General features: G+C 32.4%; 1 protein-coding gene and 1 long non-coding RNA gene across 2 annotated transcripts in view; one reads left to right on the top strand and one right to left on the bottom strand.

Moving 5' to 3' along the window:
• The window catches only part of LOC100376917 (ras-GEF domain-containing family member 1B-like), a 90553-nt gene extending 66149 nt beyond the window's left edge, over positions 1-24404 (bottom strand). Inside the window, exons 1-6 of the mRNA XM_085493980.1 lie at positions 24240-24404; positions 23688-23805; positions 7903-8001; positions 7608-7642; positions 6861-6951; positions 6434-6484 (exon numbers count right to left, since the gene is read on the bottom strand). Of these exons, the coding sequence (XP_085350106.1) occupies positions 6434-6484; positions 6861-6951; positions 7608-7642; positions 7903-8001; positions 23688-23798 (387 nt within the window). The 5' untranslated portion in view covers positions 23799-23805; positions 24240-24404. The remainder of the gene's footprint in view (positions 1-6433; positions 6485-6860; positions 6952-7607; positions 7643-7902; positions 8002-23687; positions 23806-24239) is intronic.
• On the top strand, positions 5436-20901 carry LOC146731454 (uncharacterized). The gene is made up of 2 exons (XR_014927477.1): positions 5436-5523; positions 20201-20901. It is a non-coding gene; the product is annotated as an uncharacterized LOC146731454 (long non-coding RNA).
• Positions 24405-25654: the final 1250 nt, after the last annotated feature.

Here is a 25654-nt window from a genome sequence, read left to right as displayed (position 1 = left end):
TCATTATCGGATTTACCTAATTATCAGGACATGGCATTTCATTATTGTTTTTAGAAGTTGTCAATAATTAAAACTTGTGCACGGCAAACATTATTTTTTAAGGAAAAGGGTTATTAAAAGATGATTTCAATTACTTGTACTTTTTAAAAGTAAGTTCCATTTTTTCAAACTTAACTTTCGTTTGGAAGGGAGAAGGATGAAAGTTAAACGAGGAGATTATGTCTGTTGTGCAAACGTTTTAGATATCGATGGTCCCTAATATATGCAATTGAAGATTACTGTAATTGTATTAATTATTCACCGGGTTTTAATTTTAGTATTGCACTGTACTATTTAAAGGGCAGTTGTCATATTGAATCAAAGTATTGTCATTGGTTCCATAGTGTATAGAACATTATTCGTTTATACAGCATTTTAAAACCAGAATGTTAAATGACCACTACCCTATAACTATACAATAGAACACAAGTATGCGTTATAAGCAAGTTTTTTGAAACAAATGAATTATTAAAAAATATGCAGGAGATAGGTATTGAGTATTGTGCTTAGTAAACATTAGTTCAATACTTTTTATATCATTTGTAAATCTAGAAAAAATAATCATAATAAGCAAAGTTCAAAATTTGATATTACATGTAAATATTGATTTTTCATAAAATAAATAATCATAGTTGACACATGAATCATAAATATTGATAACAATATATGGGAATTGTTTATTGGAATTAAAAGAATAAATAACAAAATTTAATAAACAAAAGTATAGAAGTCAATACATGTATACAAATAACCAAATGGTCTTGACCCCTCAGTAATTTCAGTCAACAGATTTAGTAAAGGCAGTCTTTCATTAGCCATGCACAGTATGTGATGGTAATATATGGCTTGTTAACAAACACAGGATGCAACAGATTTCCACTCTTAACCTTATCTGACCTCTCCTTAAGCAACTTCAAAATATAATGTGTTTGATCCACACACAAAACTACTACTGTTCTCATATGGTGCAAAGCCTAGCTTCTACACAACTTATTGTTCATGTTTTGTGGGGCGGGGGTGCATTGTGGCATTGTGGCTGTACATGCTGTTGAGCAGAAAGGGATGAGTGACTTAACATATATACTACAAATACATATAAAATTATATAAAGTTAATATTTTTTGCACAATGCACTTTGAAAACAATCCACAATCACTCAAAACAAATGAGGGCTAACCATGCAACCTTGTTGCAAAAACTCTCTAAACTTGTTATCTAGCTTCTAAAAAATGTTTTTCTTTGTGTCTTTCATGTTGAATTTGCTCATCCATCCATATAGCATTCAATGATTTTTTTTCTCTGCAGTCAAATTGACTCCTGTTCCAGCTATCGTTATTGCAATTGTGAGAAGGTTTTAAGACTGTGCAACAAAGCTTGCGAACCTGAATTTAGTCAATGATAGTGGCGAATACGTAATCTGGCACTTGTTCATACTTTAGTTAGACCTGTCTACCTAGGGGATTAAAATTAGGGCCGACCCTGGCATTACTTCCCAGGCATGGGTTATTCACACCAGCCTAAAAATTAATGTTCATGTTCACACACAGTAAATAAATAAGCCTAAAATTTGGGTGAGCCTAAATCCAACCTTATTTGTCAATGTGAAACCAACTAAAAGTAAAATGTCAAGTATTTGCTATACAAGTCCAACATAACAATGTTTGTATCACATACTATTAAAGGTGGCATTGAAAAGTTAAGAACACTCACTGATGAGAATAATACCATGTAGATTGGATTTCTTATTTTTTGTTTCTACTTTTTTGACTCAGAGATTCCAGGGCAACCTCTAAATAAACCACAATTATAAAGTGAACCTCAAAACACAACTTACTAGAACAACTTGTTGGGGAACAATATTCATGCATTTATGTATTGGTGTCACCATGGTTACTAGTAGTCGTGATGTCATACTTAAGCATGTCATATGTATGGCATGCATATTAATCAATCATGTAAAGCTGATACAGTCTCTCCAAATGTTCTACATCTTTTGAATTGATATACTCCTGGATATGATACAAGCACACTGGTTTCAACTTGTAATCTGACTACTTTATCACTTGTTACAATATTTCCTGAATGTAATCAGAGGCTGCCAGGGTAGGGCAGGATATTTAGACAAAAATAGGTCTGAATAAATTGTTTTTCAAGAGAAATATTTAAACATTAAGAAAAACATGAAAACGAAAACAAACTAATTTTTTAAAAGTAATACTCTCCAGGAATAAAATAGGGTGCACGTTATGATTGAGGACACTCTCTCTTTTTTTCTTTCTAGTTTTAGGCAAAAAAAGAAACATATTTATTTGATCACAAAGGACCAACCTAAGTATAAAAGTAGGTTAGAATTTGCCATTGGATAATACAATCACACGATATTTTCTCTTTGGATGATAATAGCATACATGAGTGATTACAACCAGAGTTTTGTATCAATCCGAGCCATGGTAACCATGGTAATGGTAATTGTGATGCTGTGGTGTTCTATTTCATGTGAGCGTCTTGCGTACACTGTATGACAATGCTGCTTGTTCATGACATTTGCTCAAATTGGTTAGACTTTTTTGCAGGGGCTGAATAACAATTCCGAAAATACACACATTAGCTTTCTAAAATGAACCACTGCTACAACAATCCATAGTTATCAGTCCATAGTTAAACCCAGAAGATTCAAACAACGTTTTTTATCTTCTCTATGTTATGTCAAAATATGGTGATAGACAAGTTATACATGTCATTTATCGACATGACTATCCCAGACTATCAGTTGGTAGTAGAGTGCAACAAGATGTACACAGACAGACAGACGCAGAGACAGACAGCTGGCAACATTTGAAATTATGTTAACCATTAGATACTCTGTTAGAAGTTTCATAGGCCAACTTCTCATAGCTTGAACAGTTCCATCTCTCTTTTTGTTCTGTTACATTTATCATAGTGTTATATATTTGTATCAGATTATTTCCAAAAATCTGTTAATACTCTGATTACACCAATAAATATTGTGAGAACAAGAAAAGTGACATCCATGTGGTTTACAATTTCTATTTCAATTTGACTACAAACACATGGCAGCACTAATGGATTCTGCAGTCTCAACCCAACAGTTGTGTGGTCTGACTGTCAGTCAATTTTCAAAATATTCCATGTTTTTTATTGAGTGCTCCTTTTAATAGGCCAAGGACCTTCAACCAATAAACTGTTATCCCTAGAAAAGTTAAAGACTTCAATTTACAAATAGTTAAATATTAGTACCACACCAGGACCACCTAAAGTTAGTTTTATGTTTCCATAATATTTTATTTCAACTCTTACTGAGAGTTATCTCAAGTTTATATATCTTACACATGTATCAAAGATTTATAAGATAGGAGAATGCAACTTTCATAACCATGTACAGTGATATGAAAATCTTAAGAAGTGAACTCTCAATTTAAAACAATCACAATCTGTGCATGTCAAATTGAACATCACCATACTAGTATTAAAAAAAACATGAGATGAGCATATTCCACAATTTGCAAATGATCAAAGACACTAGCACCCTAGACATTGTCTGAGATGAATGCAGGCCAGTTCTTTCACAGACTCGCTAATTTGCTCTCTATTGATTTTTGAATCATATCACAATTCATATGCATGTCAAATCATGCGAGACTTCATTGCATATCACACCCTTGCATACCCTAAATCCATGCTTATGCATATATTATGTATTTTACTGAAAACGATTGTAGTTATCAGGACTACCGTATGTATTTGTATTTTTTTATTAGACGTATAAAATCCTTAGGAAAAGATAAAAAGGGTCTTACAGAAAGAAATTAAAAAAAAACTACAATCTAAAAAAGAAAACAAAAAAGAAAAACTTTTCTAAAAAAATAAAACAAATCAAAAACAATAAAGACAATTAGCAGCCAATGGTGAATACAGAATAAAGAATGAACACAAAATGTAGCCTAATACACTGATAGTTGTTGCTGTTTTGTTCCATAGCTGTTTTTTAGGAAGACTGCTAAGGCTGGTGCTAGAGTATGGTTTGCCATAATCAAAATGAATTTATTCTGACTATTTTCTTTATCAAAATTTGGAACTTTATTTTGTGCAGTCAGGAATAATTTGTCCCTATGGTGACTGTAAGCTGGACATTTCATTACAAAATGTTGCTCATCCTCAATTATATTTTGGCTGCACATATCACATGTTCTTTTATCCATCGGTACATTATTATGTCTGCCTTTCTCAATTTTAAGGTCATGGTTGCTTGTCCTGAATTTTGCAATTAACCTTCTAAGACCATGGTTCTGCATATTAATTAGGTAATTTTCAATTTTTAAATCTTGTTTGAAAAGTCTGTATGTTCTTAGTTTTATTGTTTTATTGCGTTCATTTGACCCACATACATACTTAGGCATAGCAAGTGACCTATATCAAATGCACAGGGTTCCTTTATCACATATCTCAAGGATGGATTGATATTCCACTGTGCAAGGGGTATCTCTATGACAAAGTAGTATTCCTCATATTACTCAGTAATCTATAGTGTAACATTATAAGAATTTCACTAATCTTAACAACCTGACCTGATTATTAAGACAACATTTTCAGTCTTATATTGGCTCAATACAGTTTCACAAAAATCTTTAGAATTTTTTAAATATTTTGTGAACCGATTACTTATTGTTATACAAGGTAATATGTGAAACATACGGGTGCAAACCTATCTAGTTTTTTTAGGTATCATGTCAGGTGATATTACAGTATATAGAATATACAATTGATACAAAAGTAACAAATCTCAGTTAATGACATAAAACAATTTAGTTAATTATTTTTATATGAAATTTTTAGTTATGTCATTGATGACTAATCATGTTCATGCCAAACAATAATTTCTGCCAGTCAAGAAAACTCTACCGGTATATTAATAAAATTCTGTTTACTTTCCCATGCACATGGAAACAACTATGATATAAGAACCGCCTGTAAACCAACAGTTCCATTTATTATACAATGGATAATTAAAAAATTACTTATTTTGACAATAACACACGTCTGTAATTCATTTACATAAGTGTATGCCCTAATAATAAATACATATATGGTATACTTCACAGAAACTATTTTGTGAGCTCTGAAATAAAAATAATCTTTTGGGACAAGAAAGATTAGTTGCCTGCTGACCCCCTTATATATCACTCAATACTCATGACTATCAGTGAAGGAATTCAACACGGAATGTGTGAAACAGAGATTTTCACAGTTCTTATCAAGTATTCCATAATGAAAGAAAAACATCCCGATTCTATTAATAGATACAAATCCAGAACATATATTTGTTTGTGTTTCTTTTCTCCAGCTGTGCTGCTTACATGCAACAGGATACCCTAAGATGATGTTGTAAGACAGAAGACACAGCTTGGTACCTTAGCAACAGTGTGGTTACTTGGCAATAGCTTGGAGCACTGAATGAGCCATGTGGTAGGTTTCACCACATTTGGTGATTATAACTTTATACATTATGTAATGACTATAACAGAATAAAATATATTATTTGACTCAAAATAATTTATAATATAAAATTAAATTATAATATAAATTATATTTGGAGGTTCATGACATCAACAAATTTTGGCAAATTAATTCTTTGTTTCACATTGCGTAAAGGGATATAAAAGCTTATTTTTAACAAAGAGAATAAAATATTTATTGCAAATAAATATATTTTTTTATCATTTTATGCATACTGGATTTGCTGGATGAAAATTTCAAGTTTGAGTTTTATTGAGATTTCAGTAATCAGGCAGTATACAACTTTTAATGATTTTCAGTCATGGCTTTTAAAACATCTGACAATGATAAAATAACCTATTAAAATACTTTCCCCTGACCTTTCCTATATTCAACCTTTACAGACAGTGACTAGTCTTGTACAATCATAGATACAAACAATTCAAACCAGCATTGAGATTGGGAAAATATGAAACATTTTGCGCATATTATAAATCAAAGTTAAGTCAAAATTCAAAGTGTATGAACTAATATACTGGATATACATGTTGAATGACATATTTAATATACTTTCATATTATTGGTAGTAAAGATCCTTAATGAAGGATGAAAAGAGAATATGCCCTCTAGTGATTGAAATGGTCAATACTTTTGTTTTTATGTCCTAGCGTATCTTCACTATCATTCAATACTTTGAAAGTCAAATGTGAGTTTCCAAGACAGCTAAATGGTCAAACTACATTGGATAAGTTGGATACAAGAATTTTATTAAATATAATCAGCTTAACAATTATCCATTTTTTTATGCTGCATATGTATGAAGGAGAATACTATAATGGAGTTGATTGTTATTGATTGCATTACAGCTGTTAGTACTCACCCTTGCTTTGGATGTCTGTTTTATACCAATATGAGGTTGACTCCTTTGTGACTACAAAATAAACACACAGGATAAATATTTATTTAAATTATAAAACTACTGATAGCAAAAACTAGTACAGGATATTAAACAATTTTAGTAAAAACTATCGGTACTTAAAATTTTCAATAATGACAATCACAGAACTAAATAATGTATTCATGTCATTTTTGGGGGGCAAAATAATTCAGTATATTGTCATAGCAATTTAAAGATATTTTTTTAATCATATGCAAGTTGTTTACTCAATTCCCACAACACATGATTGTATGTTTGTTTGAATTACTTTTTTCCCCATTTTCAATTTTGGGACAAAAATTATGCTTTTCTTCTCAGTTCTTTGATAATATTTTTTATTTTATAATGATCAATGATTGATTGATTATACCTTGACAGATCGGTTGTAATGTATTTTAAAAACCCCCATTGCGTTTTCTCTGTACTCTTTCTCAAGACGATCATGTTGGACCTGAAGACGACTGTAAGCAAAGTAATAATTCAACTATTAATGGTATGACACACACAGTCTATGAACAGATATTGTTAGGTATAATCTGAACAAAATAAAAAGGACCAGTGGGAAAATGGTAAAATCATGCAAGAGTTAAAAAGGACAGGCGTTTCGAGTTCAACTCTTCATCAGTTGAACTCGAAACATCCTTTCACTCTTGCAGTTTTTTACCATTTTCCCACTGGTCGGTTTTATTTTGTTCATTTTTTTATTTTTATACTGCAAGCAGCATCACATTTTGTTGTGAGTTTTGTATCTAGTTTTATTGTTCGGAATAATCTGCTGGCTAGAATTTAGTGAAAAGGAGGAGGGAAGGTACTAGCTTAGCTATCCTTCTCAAGAGTTAATATTATGGAACTGGAAGTGAAATGCGCCCTCTATAGTTCACCAGGAAAAAAGACAACATTTGCTCTGTAGCTTGACAGATTAATAGTGTAATGATATAAAAACTTTATATTATATATTGAAACTGGAAATACTACTATATTTGTGATATTAGTAGGATGTGTAAATGTCAGGTACGTGTCCAATACAGTAAATGTAATTTTTGGTTTATGTACAATTTTAAATTTAGAAATTACAGTATTATTCAGACTTACAGCACTTTTTGCTAAGATAACTCACCTAAAATATTGCTGTTGTCGTTCTAATTCTCTATGCTGTAAAAAAAAAAAACTTTTTTTATAATGTTTTTGTATAACCAATATAGCATGCTTTTTGTTTCACAGTTCCTGATAAAAATGCAATTTTTCCCAGATTTAAAGTCACTCTCCTGAACGAGAGACCATCAATCTGTCAAAATTTGGAATTTATAATTTCTCTAAATCAAACATGAATTGGCATCACATAAAAAATTTGAAGATATGGTTTCAAAGTGGTTAGTTGAAAAGTTGCATCACAATTAATTCAAATAACTCACTCTATCTTTTGCTATTGCCTCTTTGTGATCGACTTGACTCAAGTCTCTTTTTAGCGCTGACAGTCGACGCCGTTCAGCTTCCAATAGTCTGCTGGTAACCTTAAAATAAGAAGAGAATTTAAGTTCATTTCTAGCGTCATATTCATAACAGCACACATTTGTATTTCATGCAAACAGTGTATCTACATGTGTTATACACGTTGTATAGGAACAAATTGAACAAGATGTGGTGCGATAACTGACGTTTTAACAAACATTTGTCAAAAATTCCAGGAACGAAAGAAGGTAAGCCTTTAAAGAAATCAGTTCAACTGTGAAGATGACAATAACGTGGCTGTTTGTTTGGAGTAACGTCACTGTGATGCAATGGCAAGGCAAATTATTTTTTCCAAGATTGGACAGTACGAATAAAAAGATATGTTATGTAATTGAATTGTTTTTATTTGTTTATTTATGGGAGTAAGGAGGGGGCTAAATATACAAAACTCACATTGATCTAAACACTAGTGCCAAATAAAAAAGAAAATGCATTTTCGGTAACTCAACCTTGCCTAGATTTTTCAGGCCAACCTGTATTTTTTTATGGCCAAACTGGAAAATGGGCACTTATAGGTACACCTTTCAGCTCTACTTGAAATTCTTCATTTTTAACGAAAATAAAAATCTGTACATGCAAGATGTACTGTATTAATGTAGTGTATTAATGAAAAATACTCTCATATAACAGTATAGCCCAAGCAGTACAGAATAATTAATTTTCATAAAATAAAAAGTTATAATAAAACCAAAAGTTATTCCTACATACCTACCCTATTTTTGTTTTCAATGTTACCAGAAACACACTAATTAATTTAATTTGGTCTAATTTCTTAACTGTATATCATATCTGCTCTATTAGTAAAAGTTGCAAATTAAGGTAGCGGGACTATTATTTGCATACTTGTTTTCATCTTCTAATTGTGACCAAACGACTACAAATAGACCCAGGAAAGTATATATTTTTGGAATCGCCAGACTTCAAGCTTTTCAAAGGTGTGTTTGCCATGCCCGTATCTGCATTCTACGGTGCGTTACTCAATCAAAAGTGAAAAAATACTTTTTTTGTAAAAAAAATAATTACGCATTTATGCAGGTGATAAGAAGTTTTTTTTTCACTTTTCCTAGTTGTTCAATAGTCTGGTAAATTGAATGTGTCTGGTCAGTTTTATTCAAGCAGCGCGTTTTGAAAAGTAGTGTCCTGAATTTTAATTTCTGTTTTAGTCGCATTTCCCCCAACTCAAACCACAACACATTGGTAAATAATCCATGAAATAGTTTGTCTGGACACATTCAAGTTCCTCTCATTGTCACCTTAAAGCTGTGAAAATTTGGTGTTAATCCAACGACAATAAGTATACGTTATTTTTTGTTAAAGACCTTGTATTTTGAAAAACATAAACTCCTAGAAAACGTCCATGAAGTCACAGCAAAGATTTTCAAGCTTGTTTATCGGCACAAATGATTTGTTTTTCCTTCAAGGTCTGTTTTAACATGTGTAGGGGGCATCCAAATGTGTAAGGCTATTGGAAACCAAAAAATGAAGGAATGGGATAGCTATAATTCAATAAAATCGGCAGATGAAAACACCAAAATCAATGATTTTTTTCAGTGGCTGTGTGACCTTGTGTCTGATACATTCATATGCAAATGACTAATCTGTGAAATAAACAGGGGCGGAGACAAACCACTCAAATGTTTGGAAACACTCATTGTGTGTCAGATAGCTACTGATAACACATCCTAACATTGCTTTGTCTTGAGTTAATATTTGAAACTTACCTCAACTTACATGACATTCTAGGTTAGTTGACTTTATCAGATGAAAGTTTATAGTGCATTTCATTAATTAATAAATAAATGTGAAAATCGTAATTTTCAACACAAATAATAGTCTCGCTACCTTAATACATAAATGACAGTCATAATATAAAATCACAAAATGATATAATGATCCAAACTGATGTCAAATGACAATGTTCTAATTCTTCAACATCCAAAATGAGGGTCTTCCTAATCTGGTAAGTACCACTAGAGGGCTCACTCCCAACCACTCCAAATTTTATTTGGAAATAAAATAACATACAACATTTTTTTTCAACATTTCTAAAGATGTGGGAAACACAATGTGATCTACACTATCTCATAGGAAAGGTATACATGCATATGTATATTGGTAACTTCTAAATAAAGAAATCATAAACACATATGATGTATGAGAGAGAATGTCTCTGTGAAGAGAAAATTTTAATATTTTAGGATTTTTGCCTCCAATTTTTGGAAATGTGATGCTACTAGTAGGTAGGATGTTGAGCACAAAAATTGGCAATATTTGGCCATTTTAATACTGCAATTTTGTTAGAGAAAAATAGATGGGTAACAGATTTCAGTAATGCCCCCCCCCAAATGTTACAGTGATCTGCACACCTGTGAGTCAATATACATGCACAGCTCACAAACATGTTTAATATGCATATGATGATTGCGTTTATTTCAATAAGCACAGATCAGACATCAAAAGGTACGCTTTATATCCTCAATAACGAATCAATGATCTATGATGACTGCCGACGTATCGGTATTAACAGTCATCACTACTGTATCGCAAACTTCTTGGTATACAAACTAACATCATCCTGTATTGCTATGGGAACAGACCGGATCCAGATCATATCATCAATGGCAATTTTGTAATTCTTCTATTTTAAAAGCATTTGGCGGCATCTATGTCATTATGTGACTTTAACAAAAATGAAACCATGGCAACAATACTGGTGAGGAGCAGCTGATGTAGTGTGTTGCTAAGTAACTGTTTATTTTCAGTCAATTAGCAGTATGATTTTTGTGGCAATTCTACACATACTGCATAACAACATAATTGTACTCTGTTGGTAGCCATTACCTAGAGTCCTTTATTCAGTTTTTTTACATTATCAAGGTTGGATCAATTGGAGAAAATATTTACTCATCTGAAAGTGCCAAGTTAATGCTAGCAATACATGAGACAAACAGCAGATGATGACATCTAGTACAATATAACAACAACTAAAACAGCTTATTATAAGCTTTCATATGCCACATCTCCGGCTGTATACAAGAATGTATATAATGTTAATAAAGTCAAACCTGTGTAATGACCATCTATATATAAAGACCTTCTGCCTATAGTGACCAATTTAGGCAGTCCCAAGTCATAATGTATGAGCAACCTGAGTATATAGAAAACCACCTGTTTTAAGTGACTAACCTTTCATGAATATTTTTGCAGATTCACTTTTGCTTAGAGACCAAAATAACAATTAGCAATATGTTTATAGACCAATTTTTAATCTCTTCTACCAAACTTATTTGTTTGTGACTTTGACTTTTTTGTTTTTTACTGCAACAGTATCATCTCATTTTTTGAACAAATATCATGTAAATATATGAGTTGGCGATCCATAATCAAATAATCCAACCTGCATACAAAGACACCTGTTTATAACGACCATTTAAATGAATTTGATTGGTTGGTTGGTTGTTATACACAGGTTTGACTATATCAGTTCAGCGCCATACATTGTATGTGCCAGCTACTATCTTAACAATATATTTAGATACAAGACTTCATTTAATTATTGACCTCAATTTATTTATAAATATTCAATATTCATGTTGACATGGTCTCTACAAAATACGTTTCAATTGAAAACAAGTCATTGAAAATGACACAGTCCCCGTTAAGTTCTCTTTGTGCTCGTCATATTAAAGCGGAGGGGTTGTCGCAAGCGTGTCCTTGAAACTTGAGTTCCAAGTGGCGTATACAACAGATTGTTTATTTACATCAAAACACTTGTTTCGTGTCATAGTAATATAGCCAAAATAAAAACAGTCGTTATTCAGCCATCTTTGATCTGATTATGAAACACACTGATATGTATGATGTATGTGCCAAATACGAATGAAAATGGTACATAAATTGTGGAAATATAGTAGTAAGGCCAAAAAGTCAGATGGCTGTCAATCGGCCATCCTTGACCAGATTTTGAAACAAATTGTCATGGACATGCATCCTAACATGTATAAAGTACATGTATGTGCCAAATTTGAATGAAAACTGACAGAGCACGTCCAAGATACCGCATAAAAAAACAAAAACAAGATGCCTGCCAGTCGACCATTTTTGATCCAATTGCGAAATAAATCGTCATGGACATGTATCCTAACATGTATAATCTATGTACCAAGTTTGAATGACAACTGACAAAGCATGTCCAAAATACAACATTTTCAAAAAACATGATGGCTGCCAGTCGGCCATTTTGAATGGAATCGCTAAACCACTGCATGTGCATATGTCGCACATAAGGTACTAGGCACATGCAAAGAATGAACGGAATCGGTCCACAGGATTCTGAAATATGACGTTGCATAGACTGACGCACAGACAGACGCACACACGGACGGTCGGACGGACAGACTCAGGAACTCACAGAGGGTCGGGGACATGTATCCTAACATGTATGATCTATGTACTAAATTTGAATGAAAACTGACAAAGCATGTCCAAAATACGACATTTTCAAAAAACAAGATGGCTGCCAGTCGGCCATCTTTGATCCAATTGTGAAATAAATCATCATGGACATGTATCTTAACATGTATAATCTATGTACCAAGTTTGAATGAAAACTGGCAAAGCATGTCCAAAATACAACATTTTCAAAAAACAAGATGGCTGCCAGTCGGCCATTTTAAATCGAATCGCTAAACCACTGCATGTGCATATGTCCCACATAAAGTACTAGGCACATGCAAAGAATGAACAAAATCGATCCAAGGGATTCTGAGATATGACTCCGGACGGACGCACGAACGCACGGACACACGGACGGACGGAGACCGAATTATAAGTCCCTGTTTTCGGACTTCGTCCGAACGGGGACTAATAAAAACATGATGCATCAATTGTCAAAATAATTATTTAATTTGCTATACCCCTTAAAAAAACAGATAAGTTTTCACTATATTACCATGGAGCTAGGCTATGGAATAATTAACCACAAAATACTAAGATAATCATGTGCAGATCATGATTAAAAAAATGTCTAAACCAATATCATATGAGAAAATATTTTGAAACTATGAAAAAATAACTAAACAACATTTCAACTAAACAATTTAAATTCAGTTTTGTATAATTCTTTTATATACATAAATATATGAGTTGTGTAAGTATTATAAATTATTTATTAGACATGACAAGCTTCTTAATAGCTAATTTCTACCTTCCAACCATACAGTGATCATCAACACTCAACTTTTCCTTACCATTGAATTATCAAAATTGGGAAAAATTATAGAAACGATAATTTACAGTATTTGTGCCATATTTAATCTGAGAAATAAAACTGTGTTGTTGAGTATTTTGAAGCATTGGTTGAAAATTTGTATGATTATTTTCAAAATAATTAGCATATTGTTCACTTCTCTGGTTTTTCCTGTAAACTCAAGTATGATTAGAATTTGATGTAAGTATATGCTCCAATTTTTATTTTTTAGTTTATTTTTTTTTAGTTTTTGCTATAAAAAAAAATACAAAAATACACCAGCAATTGTTTTTTCTTTCTTACCTAAAATACTATTGTTTCTCACAATTAGGTGAGAAATGACACAAAAAGTAAAAAAAAAAATAAAAAAAAAAATATAAGTGTAAAATTAAGAGAATGAGTACTAAGAAAGCTACTAATAATTATATAACATAGTAATAAAACACATTTTGTAAAATGTAAATATATTGTAATTGTAATTGTGATATAGTATTATTTTCTTTAATGTTTATGCATGCCCATTTTTGTCTGACCTTCATGATCTAAAAATAGTAAAAAAACTGGATGTAACAAGACAGGTCTGGAATCCAATGCCACTCTATAACAAATGATGAAGACTATGACGTGTACACAAATAAAAGAAACAATTTGAATGATTGACAGCTGTCTAGACATTTTTAGGAACATTAAGAACACTGTGTACAATGGGAATGGAAAGTGGTTTTTATGTTCATGAATGAGTAGAAAAACTGTGGTTTTGTTAAAAAAAAATGTAAATACATTTTAAACGTAATCATTAAAATATACAAACGCTATCATATATATGTACAATGTAAATACCCAACCGACTTACAATGCTTTAGAAAACATAACTGACAATCTGCGAGATTTGGGAAACAATTTTCAGAACTGCTACAAATTATGCTTTGTATCATTCCCCGCTCACACTTTTCTGGGAAAATACATTTTTGTTTGTATTTGTTGTTTTAAAGTAGTTGTAAAAATCATTTGGGTATATAGTTTATATATATATACATGAAATATGTATTTTATATTAATTTAGTGATATTAAGATGATTTATAATTAGCAAATAATAATGTCATTGTTAGGCCCACAAAAACAAAAAAATTCTGGTTAATTTGTTTCCTTAAATCAATGCGCATTTTTTAGTATTTTCATTTTAGATTGTCATTTAAAATTTAGCTTTTTCATCTGAACAGTGAAAGTTCTGCCAAAAATAAAACCTCATAAGAAAGCTGTGATGCACACATTTTTGACAGACATGACTAAAAACATAAATATTCTTCTTTGCGGCTTTAAAATAAATTAATAAAATAAAAAGATGATTCATGTGATTGCAGCGATGGAAAACAACGCAATGGTCTATTTCACATGGTGATCGTCACTGCATGAACAATTAGTAATCCAACTGAACATTGCAATTCCATGCATGCATTCTATCGTTCAAAAACATACAACATAGGTATAATGATTCAATCCAATACTGTAACGAGTAGACACTGACATGTACATCTTCAAGATTTATCTCAGATTGACGTCATTCAATACGTCTGAATGAGCTATTTCTAAGGGCTTTATAAATCTGAGTCTTAGATTGAAATGATAATCATGATGACTTCGGGTCGATATTATAATTTAACCGTACCTTTGAAACAAAACTTATGAAGTAGTCATTCTAACATTTGTTTCCCTCCATTTTTTCAATAATCCAATAACCACTTATTGTCCCTGTTAATAGATAGTACATTTATATGTTTTTTAAATGAAATTTAATTGCCGACAAAAAATAATAGGTTGTGGTTTAAATTTAAGCATATTTGCGTCATTGATCATGTATTATAAAATTGTCTATAGTGATTAATTAATAGTCCTGAACACCAATCAATCAATTCATTTTGTAGATTTTGACTGTATGTCTTAATTTGCATAGTGATTGGTCCATCCAGTAACTTGGTAGCAGGAATCAACACAATCCAGGGTAAAATAACAGAGTTTAGATTAAGGTATGTAGTACTTAATCCCGTAGAGATCTATTTTATGGTCACGAGTAATTTGGTTTCATTAAAAAGAAATAAATCTAAAAATAAAATGTTGGTGGAAGCAGTCACGATCGATTTTTTTGTACATGAGTTGAATAATGATACAATGATTGAAAATAGTAATGACGAAAGATTTTATTCTAATAGGAATATTTTTCACCTGGATGTTTGCTTCCCCCTGACGAACTCGCGTGCTGTGAAGCGATCTTTTTTTATTTGTTGCCTGAAAACATATCCTGGCCATAAAGCGTGACATTACATTTGTGTTCCATCACTGAACACAGTAATCGGTAACAATATCATTTCAAATAATTTTTGTAAATCTGCGTTACTAAAAATAAGCTTTACGTCGCAAACAATGAGTCATCATAGTAGATACGCATTTTGTTTCGTACAATGTGACAACATCCGGTGAAAGCACAGATGGCCTTAGCTATTATGATAAATTTTAATGTGGTGTGCTGCCTGATGGTCTGACATAGGATCTTTCTAGCAAGCCCGCATACTGTCTATGTGCATCGAAGTGTGACCGGCGATGAGCTGCACATTAAATACCCTGGAAGGAAATACCACAGCACAATAGTCGTCAATAACGTTGTTTTGTCAAATGTTTCCACCCATTGTCTATTGAGGAGCACGGTTCAATGTTGTGTCTTTCCCACACACACACACACTTTCTTTAAAGGAATACAACAAAACAAGAATAGATGGAAATTCCAAACAACAAATGCTGTAGTACAAGCAACAGCAACTGGGTCAGAAATTAATTCCTGTGTTGTAGTTATATTCCATGTCTGTATAGGTAACTGTTTGGCTTCACCTTACAGTATTAGATATTTTGCGTCATGCAGTAATACCGGCTTAAGCCGAACACTGCAAAGCGGACTTTAAAACTGAGATGCATATAATGTTACAAGTTTTCTATATTTATAAACAAAACAATGCAAAAGGTACTGCATGGTTAAACTTTTCAGGTACCATAATTTTTTCTACCAACATTTAGGTGCTTTCTGATTTTTTTTGGATAGTTTTAGACCAAATTTACATATGATCTCATTGGTTACAAGTCTTAATCAAAAATTTCGACAAAAATAAAAAACAATTACTGTAAAATACTTTATTTTCACTTGGAATAAATTTTCGCTATTTTCGCTGAAGAGTTGCTTCAGTGAAAATAAAATCAAGCAAATATACACTTTTTCTTATGTCTCACATTCAACTCATCAGAAATCAGTGAAAATAAATTCCATACAAAACACCAAAAAAAAAAATTTTCAGCTAAAATTAAGTATATACAGTATATAGGTTTTAATTTGTGAAAAGTGTGATTAACCTGGTCTGGTCAACACCATGATAGAAAAATGCACTACTGTAAAAAGATTAATTATTCACTGGGTTTTAATTTTGCTTATTTCGCTGACTGGAAAATGCGCTAAATTAAAACCCAGTGAATACGTAAAATTTAGCATAAACACATTATCTAAATGATAAAACCGTGAATTTAAAACAAACTGAATATGCCTGAAATGGAAAATCAGGGAAATTTAAACCCAGTGAAAATTAGTCATTTTACAGTACAGGTCTCCACTAGCACTTGCAATTCGCACACAAAAAAGTTAATGTTTGTATACTATTGCCTGGTACAAACATATTTCCACAAAAAAATAATTAAGTTTTGATTTTATGCACATTTTATCTTAATTTGACTTTATCTTTCCTGTAACTTAATTGACTGTAAATCTCTTTATGAAAATTCATGAAGACAGAATTTCACACAAGTAACTATGTGAACCCCAAACCCCAGTATCTGTGACCTAAATATAGCAACAAACTTTTCCTGATTTATTTTTTATAATTATAAAATTTATGAGGAAAGTAATAGACAACTGAAAATTGAAGGAATATTTCAAATATAAATACCGATAACTTATTTAACACATACTGTAGAATACTTTATTTTAGCTAGAATTAATTTTTGCTGAAAAGGCTTTTTGGGTGTTTTGTATGGAATTTATCGGTATTTTCCCTGATTTTTGACAAGATGAATGTAAAATATAGAGAAAAAGGTATATTCACTGGATTTTATTTTCACTGAACCATTCTTTCAGCAAAAATAGTGAAAATTAATTCCAAGCGAAAATAAAGTCTTCTACAGTAATAAATAATTCTATCAAAGCTTGGACCTAAAGCTTCTGAGTTGAGAGGCACTCAGTTTCAAGGACAAATCAGAAAAAGTTGCATACTGAAATAATGTAGAAAATATCTGTATTTTGTTTAAACGCACAAAGGCAAACTCTTATAGTATCAAGGCAATGACCTTTATGATGCCTGTATGAAGTTCAAACCCCATATAGTTGAGTCAAAACAAAACCACTCATGTATAGGCGTGGGAAAACAACATACTGCACACATATAACACACCCATTACAGAGCTTTGTTGATGTAAGACGTTTGACGTCTCTATTACAGCCTTGTCTGTCTATGTGTTCGTCAATGCTAGTATTCAAAAACAGTTTCAGTTGCACACTATACCCCTTTGTTCAAGGAGAGCTCTTAAACATAATTTAATATTAAGCCATTCTCTTCATTATATAATATTTATTTTGAAGTGAAGCTAATTTTTACAATAAGTTTGTATCAAACAATCATAGTATTTTCATTTATTTATTTAACACTTTATTTAAAGAGGGTAGGCCAATATACAATAAAGTAATTTTCATTGGGCCCTCTCTGTAGGGACAAAAAACACAATATACACACTATAGGCTTGAGCCATTTACAACAAATTTTTCACTAAGATAAATTTTGTAGGTTTTCTTAAAAATGCCTAAAGAGGCTGAATTTCTGATATGAAATGATAAGTTATTCCATAGGGTTACTCCTCTATACTGAAACGTCCTCTGACCCATGGATGTTTTCCATTTAGTAATGCGTAAATTATTTTTAAGAGAGGAACGTGTACTATACTTGTGGGTTTGGGAGATAGGACTGAACATTTCACTTATATATAAAGGCGCCAAGCCGTTGGTTGCCATATACATTACGATACCTAGAAAATATGAAATTCTGTAATCGATAGGCAAGATGTTTTTTGAGCAAATCACACGAACTGCCCTTTTCTGAAGCTTATACACTTGACATAAATTATTAAATATACATAGTATGTATATAGTTAATAATAAAGTTTGATGCAAATATACACACAGGTTTTCAATAAATATAAGATTCCATTAATAAAATGATAATTTGACAAGGTGGTTAAAATTTGAAAAGATTAGGATAACTAAATTTTTTGAATAAAATAGCAATTGATACAACAGTAAAAATACAGAAATAAGTAGCCATAAATACAATGAAGAATATATTTAGATAGAATAGAATACCAGACATCTAATTACAGAGATAGTACATATAGTAAAACCTGTCTATAATGAACCCTGTGTTAACTGGAAACCTGTCTTCAATGAACTCTGTGTTAACTGGAAACCTCTCTGTAATGAACCCTCTGTTAACTGGAAACCTGTCTATAATGGACCCTGTGTTAACTGGAAACCTGTCTATAATGGACCCTGTGTTAACTGGAAACCTGTCTATAATGAACTCTGTGTTAACTGGAAACCTGTCTATAATGAACTCTGTGTTAACTGGAAACCTGTCTATAATGAACCCTGTGCTAACTGGAAACCTGTCTATAATGGACCCTGTGTTAACTGGAAACCTGTCTATAATGAACCCTGTGTTAACTGGAAACCTGTCTATAATGAACTCTGTGTTAACTGGAAACCTGTCTATAATGAACCCTGTGTTAACTGAAAACCTGTCTATAATGAACCCTGTGCTAACTGGAAACCTGTCTATAATGGACCCTGTGTTAACTGGAAACCTGTCTATAATGAACCCTGTGTTAACTGGAAACCTGTCTATAATGAACCCTGTGTTAACTGGAAACCTGTCTATAATGAACCCTGTGCTAACTGGAAACCTGTCTATAATGGACCCTGTGTTAACTGGAAACCTGTCTATAATGGACCCTGTGTTAACTGGAAACCTGTCTATAATGGACCCTGTGTTAACTGGAAACCTGTCTATAATGGACCCTGTGTTAACTGGAAACCTGTCTATAATGAACTCTGTGTGTGTTAACTGGAAACCTGTCTATAATGAACTCTGTGTTAACTGGAAACCTGTCTATAATGAACCCTGTGCTAACTGGAAACCTGTCTATAATGAACCCTGTGTTAACTGGGAATCTTTATAAAATGAACCCTGTGTAAACTGGAAATCTTCCTAAAATAATTTCTGTGTAAACTGGATGTTTGTCTAAATCGAACCATGTGTGTAAGTCTTTATATGTGTGTAAATATATCTAAACTGAATCTTGTGTAAAGTGGAAACCTGTCTAAACTGAACCCTACATGTAAAATGTAAACCTGTATAAATTGAACCCTTTATAAAGTGGTAACATGTCTAAAATGAATCTGTGTAAAAATCTAAAAATAAACCCGGTGTAAATAGGAACCTAGCTAAAGTGTACAATGTGGGAGCCGGAAACATATCTAAATGGAATTTTGTGTAAACTGTAAATCTCTCTGAATAGATCATTAACAGAAGTTATGGCATGGTTTTTTTAATTTGTTGAAATGTTTGTAAAATTGTCACTAGTATACAGAGACCAGTAATGTTGTGAAAAGTCTTTGCATGTTTTACTCTAGCAACAGGTTTATCCAAGTGAAACATGTAGCAGGGTATATTGTGGTCTCAATTCCCAGGACTGATGTTCAGACAAACCTTCATTAAAAATATTAAAAAAAACACAGTTTATGCAATCAATTAAATCATTAAAAACAATCATTATGACTGAATAAACAAATTTTATGTATTCTTTTTTACAGATTTTTGCTGCAGTGAATGAACTCAAGAAAAGTCAAATCTTTAAAAATCTTTCAACTCAACTATTGTAAAATCTATATTTAAACATGTAATCATTACTACATAGGGTCTATTGTACAACAAGTGTCAAGTTTCCAGCATCAGAAACCAGTACAGTTAAAATAGATAGGAACATCCATACTGGACTCACAAATACATGTAGTTTAAACATTAATAAAAATAATCAAGTCATGAAAATATTTTTAATAATAATTACCAATATGTTACTTTTTTTATAGTTGGGTTTGATTAAATGGCATGTGGTTTTGTGAAAGTTTCAGAATTACCACCAGAAGTATGTGATGTATTTTATGAGGATCATTGCACTGTAGTATTTGCCTACTCGATGGACCAGTTGACAGGATTAATCACATGCTAGTGGTGTATAACAATGCAGTCGTTTCAGGTCATAGTCACGTTATTGTTGAGATGTTTATTTAACGGGGCAGTTAGAGCGATACCAATTGACAGTTATATCACAACGCTATTCATTATTGAGGTGCAGTACATTGGAGATTTACTGTATTCGAACAAAATAGTTCTTTGTGATGTACTTGTATATACCTATCTTTTTTACAATGTAGCATAATAGCAGTGCTTATAAAAGTATAATGACTGTACAATGTAAAAATTGAATTAAAAAAATGTATCGCATTTAAATATATTTTTTAGCAGATTATAATTTTTTGATTGAACAATTCTATAAGAGAGAGCAGACCTACATGTCTTGGTAGACAACTTGAACTTCAATTCTATAAATGGTGTTACATTTTTGTAGCTACAAATTATCGTGATTTGAAGATCAATGGAAAGGTATGAAATTTCACAAAATGTTTTGAAAATCAAAGTCAAATTTTATCACTTTTGCCAAAAATAAACATATATTTTTCGAAGTTCAAAAAACCTATACATAAAGTATGTCCATTGAGTCAAAAATTTATAAAATTATCAATAGTTCAATGTCACAAAATTGTATTGCTTTCCCGTGTCTCATGACAATAAGACCTCTTGCAGAGTTAATGCATCCCTTGCAGAGTTAATGCATCCCTTGCAGAGTTAATGCATCCCTTGCAGAATTAATGCATCCCTTGCAGAATTAATGCATCCCTTGCAGAATTAATGCATCCCTTGCAGAGTTAATGCATCCCTTGCAGAATTAATGCATCCCTTGCAGAGTTAATGCATCCCTTGCAGAGTTAATGCATCCCTTGCAGAGTTAATGCATCCCTTGCAGAATTAATGCATCCCTTGCAGAATTAATGCATCCCTTGCAGAATTAATGCATCCCTTGCAGAATTAATGCATCCCTTGCAGAATTAAGTCAACTGTCACAGGGTTAATAATGGGTATGTCGTTGAATTTGATGTGACTTTTGCAGAATTAATACGTCTTTCCAAAATTAATGCATTTCAGACATAATTAATTTGTCTCATGAAATTAAAAATCTGTTTACAGTATATTGATAGATCAGAGTAATTTTCAAGACTTGATTGTTCAGGGGCATTTATGGCAATAAATTTTATGTAAGTCACAGGTGACTTGTTGCAAGGACTGATAACAATGACTGATATAAATGACTACTATGACAAACAAGCAGCCTATCGGCTGAGATAGCTCCGCTGTTCGCAATGCACATTTCAATTAAAGAACTGAAGACATCATTAGAAAATGAACAATATGAATAGTATCAAAGCAATCGGACTTACAGTTTTTAACAAGAAGTCGAAAATATCACTTTTTACCAAAAATTACAAAAATATTCACCAAAATAAATAGAGAATTGAAGATATCATCACAAAACAAACAAATCTGAGAGAGGTCCACATGTAGTACCTATATATGTAATATCAAAGCAATCGGACTTACAGTTTTCAACAAGAAGTCGAAAATATCACTTTTTATCAAAAATGACAAAAATATTCACCAAAATTAGAGAACTGAAGATATCATCACAAAATGAACAAATCTGAGAAAGGTCTACATGTAGTATCTATATATGTAATATCAAAGTAATTGAACTTTTGGTTTTTAACAAGAAGTCGAAAATATCACTTTTTACCAAAAATTACAAAAATATTCACCAAAATTAGAGAATTGAAGATATCATCACGAAATGAACAAATCTGAGAGAGGTCCACATGTAGTACCTATATATGTAGTATCAAAGCAATTGGACTTGCGGTTTTTAACAAGAAGTCGAAAATATCACTTTTTACCAAAAATGACAAAAATATTCACCAAAATTAGAGAATTAAAGATATCATTACAAAATGAACAAATCTGAGAGAGGTCCACATGTAGTACTTATATATGTAATATCAAAGCAATTGCACTTGCGGTTTTTAACAAGAAGTCGAAATATCACTTTTTACCAAAAATGACAAAAATATTCACCAAAATTAGAGAATTGAAGATATCAACATGAAATGAACAAACCTAAGAGAGGTCTACCCAAGGTACATATACACCAAGTATCAAAAGCATTCAGGCTTGTAGTTTTCAAGAAGAAGTCGAAAAAGTAAAACATTGACACGGACGACGGACGACGACGACGGACGACGGAGGACAATCACTCATATGATAAGCTCCGCTCGACAAAGTCGACAGCGGAGCTAAAAAATGACTATCACGATAGTAGAAGTGCAAAACTCACTTACTTGTAACCATGGCAACATCAATGACACATTTATATAACATATTTTCATGATGTGATTGCTAGTTTTCAATTTTCAGTTTCAAATGACAACTTTTTTTTACAATATTTTGATGTGTCAATATTAATTCCAATGAGAATTTTAGATTTTTTCAAAATATGTATTAATTATATATATAGCTTGTTGTTTTTCATTCTCAATTTTAAAGTTAACAAACACTCAAGTGAGAGTTTAGCAATGTACATAATTTACATTGAAACAATGCTTCCTAATATATCATAATTTATCTGTATAAAATAATGGTAATTGCAAGATACCTGTGATCATAAAAAATTAGAAAAGGTACATAATTTTATCCATGAAGTTTCCATTGCATTTATTTGACACCGAAATATATAATATTCTGAATGAGTTAGTTTCTTTTTTTAAATTCAAACACTGAAGGCCACCTTATACAATGGGTAGTGACTGAAAATTTAAGTTGGGGATTATGTGTTAAGAATTAATTTTGAGTTTATATACATTGACGGTCTGAAACACCATGTTCCGATCAAATAGCAAAGAGATGTATAATTTACCGTGGATGTAGATTTGTAAACCATGGGTTTATATATGCCCATGCACCCCTGTGGTTCACACACCCTGAAGGACTGTAAATTTACACTGCTAAAATGAGGTTCATTGTTTGTTTTTCATGTTTAAATTGAAGGTCGTTTTGATTTTCATAGCACATACATCGGTGGGAGTAGACCAATAATTTTCTGAACATTTTATTTTTGTATAGTAATTGCCTTACCTCGAATTGCACGCCGAACAGGTCAACGGACTGTTCCTCGACCGAGCCTCTCCGGGCACTGGTTGGACGACTACCGTTGAAGGTCAAACTCTTTCGCTTCGTTGGTAACATGTCAATTCTAATAGGCAAGAGAAAAGCAGCAGAATTCAACAGTTGGAATTGTCAGGGAATTACACGAATAATCAAATAAAAATAAACAACATCAAACGAACAATTAACGATGTGGCGATTGTTTGTTTGCGATACAATGTAGACGTCTTCATCTTTTCTTTTCTTTGGCCGATAGCACAGAGGATGGTTTTGTAATCATTGCTTGTTTTTGAATTAATTTTATACAGTTTTGAAACTGGATGACGTTGATCAAAATTTTTGCATTGGCGACATCAGTGCCAGACGTATACAGTGCCGCACAGTAGTTTGTTAGTCATCGTGCACTGACGATGTTGACAGATCTCAGCTGTTTGTATAGCCATTCATTGACGATCACTACAATGCAACCGCATCACTGACTTGCCTGCGATTTTTTTCCTCGACTCTCGGCGATCAACTCACCTTTACTTGAAAAAACGCCGTACATTGTCGATGACATCATCTGCAATGTGACGCATTACGATATCGTAGGTGTACGTACAACGTTGGACTACAAATGCGCCGATGACATAGAGAACGTTAACATGATACAAAGTTTGTCACCTGTCGGCGCCATGATGGATATTTGGTAACTGGCATACGCATGCGTAAATGCGTAGTACGTGAAAACAACATCACTATGTCGTCACTTTAATAAATATTAATTATTAATTATTAAATCGACTGAACGATCCGTTGGGTTGTTGACAAAGTCTCTTGGGAAAGCTGTGTCTGTCGGCGTGGATGAATAACAATTTGGTCAAAGAACTTTTAGACTGGCAACATTTCATATTCAAAAATATGAATGAGTTTAAAAATGAAATAAATGCACCAGTCCAAATATAGGAATAATTTAATACAAATAATGAAAGAAAAACCCTAATTCCTATGAAGGAAAATTCCAATAGCCCAACCACCTGTTTAAATAAACGCATGAATATTGATTATAAGTGATTGGTGGCGCTCTAACCTGAGTTTTAAACCGCGCATCGAAGACAATATTCAAGTCCCACGAGTAATACCGTATGCTTACGTGAATATTAGACCAAATCCCGAATTGCAGACGGGCAGGGCAACCTGGTTCCCGTGAGACAATACTCTGGTTGGCGTATATTAGCATAAGTAGATATCATAATATAAGAAATATTCAACGATATCCACTATAAACTATTGCTCTTCGAGTGAAAACAACTTGAATGGAGCTGTTTACCGAAGAAGTTGTTCCAAGATGTGAGGGCAGAATAAAAATAACATTCTACGAGAGCAGGGGATTTTTTGTTCGACAAATCTAGAGGTCAATAGATTTTTCTACATAGTCGCTTAAGGGTAGGCACTTCATAGATTTCATTCCCAGTCACTGTCCGTGCGCCTTACTGTTGCAGTTATTCTTATACCGCCCTCAACGGTACTTATTATTATACACTTTGCGGCAAAGTACATTGCTGGAATAGTAAAATCATACATTCCACCAATTGCTAGCCAAGACAGCACTAACAGACTTCTGGAGGTATTTAATCTATAATTGTATGACGAGCAATAAGCGATCAAAGTAAATTGCACTTTAAGATATTCTGTATAGAGGCGAGTTGACAGTTATACGTATTGTTAACAACGGGAATAAAATACCAACGTATAAGATCTGTACTGATTCATCTAGTAAATTTTACTATTTTCGTATTTATGAAGAGAATCAAGCATTATTTTTGGAATCAGTTTTTCTGAATCTTTTGATGCAAATTCCAATTGAACTCGAGATTTATCAAATGTTTAATTTTGATTATTGTATTTAATTTTCCCCCATTTCTTGTATCATCTCGGGAAGATGTCCTGTGTAGGTG

The sequence above is a fragment of the Saccoglossus kowalevskii genome, chromosome 19 (assembly GCF_978046115.1).
Source record: "Saccoglossus kowalevskii chromosome 19, keSacKowa6.1, whole genome shotgun sequence".
NCBI classification, from domain to species: domain Eukaryota; kingdom Metazoa; phylum Hemichordata; class Enteropneusta; family Harrimaniidae; genus Saccoglossus; species Saccoglossus kowalevskii.
Note: the sequence above shows the minus strand (reverse complement) of the source record. Positions and strands in the feature narration are given on the sequence as shown.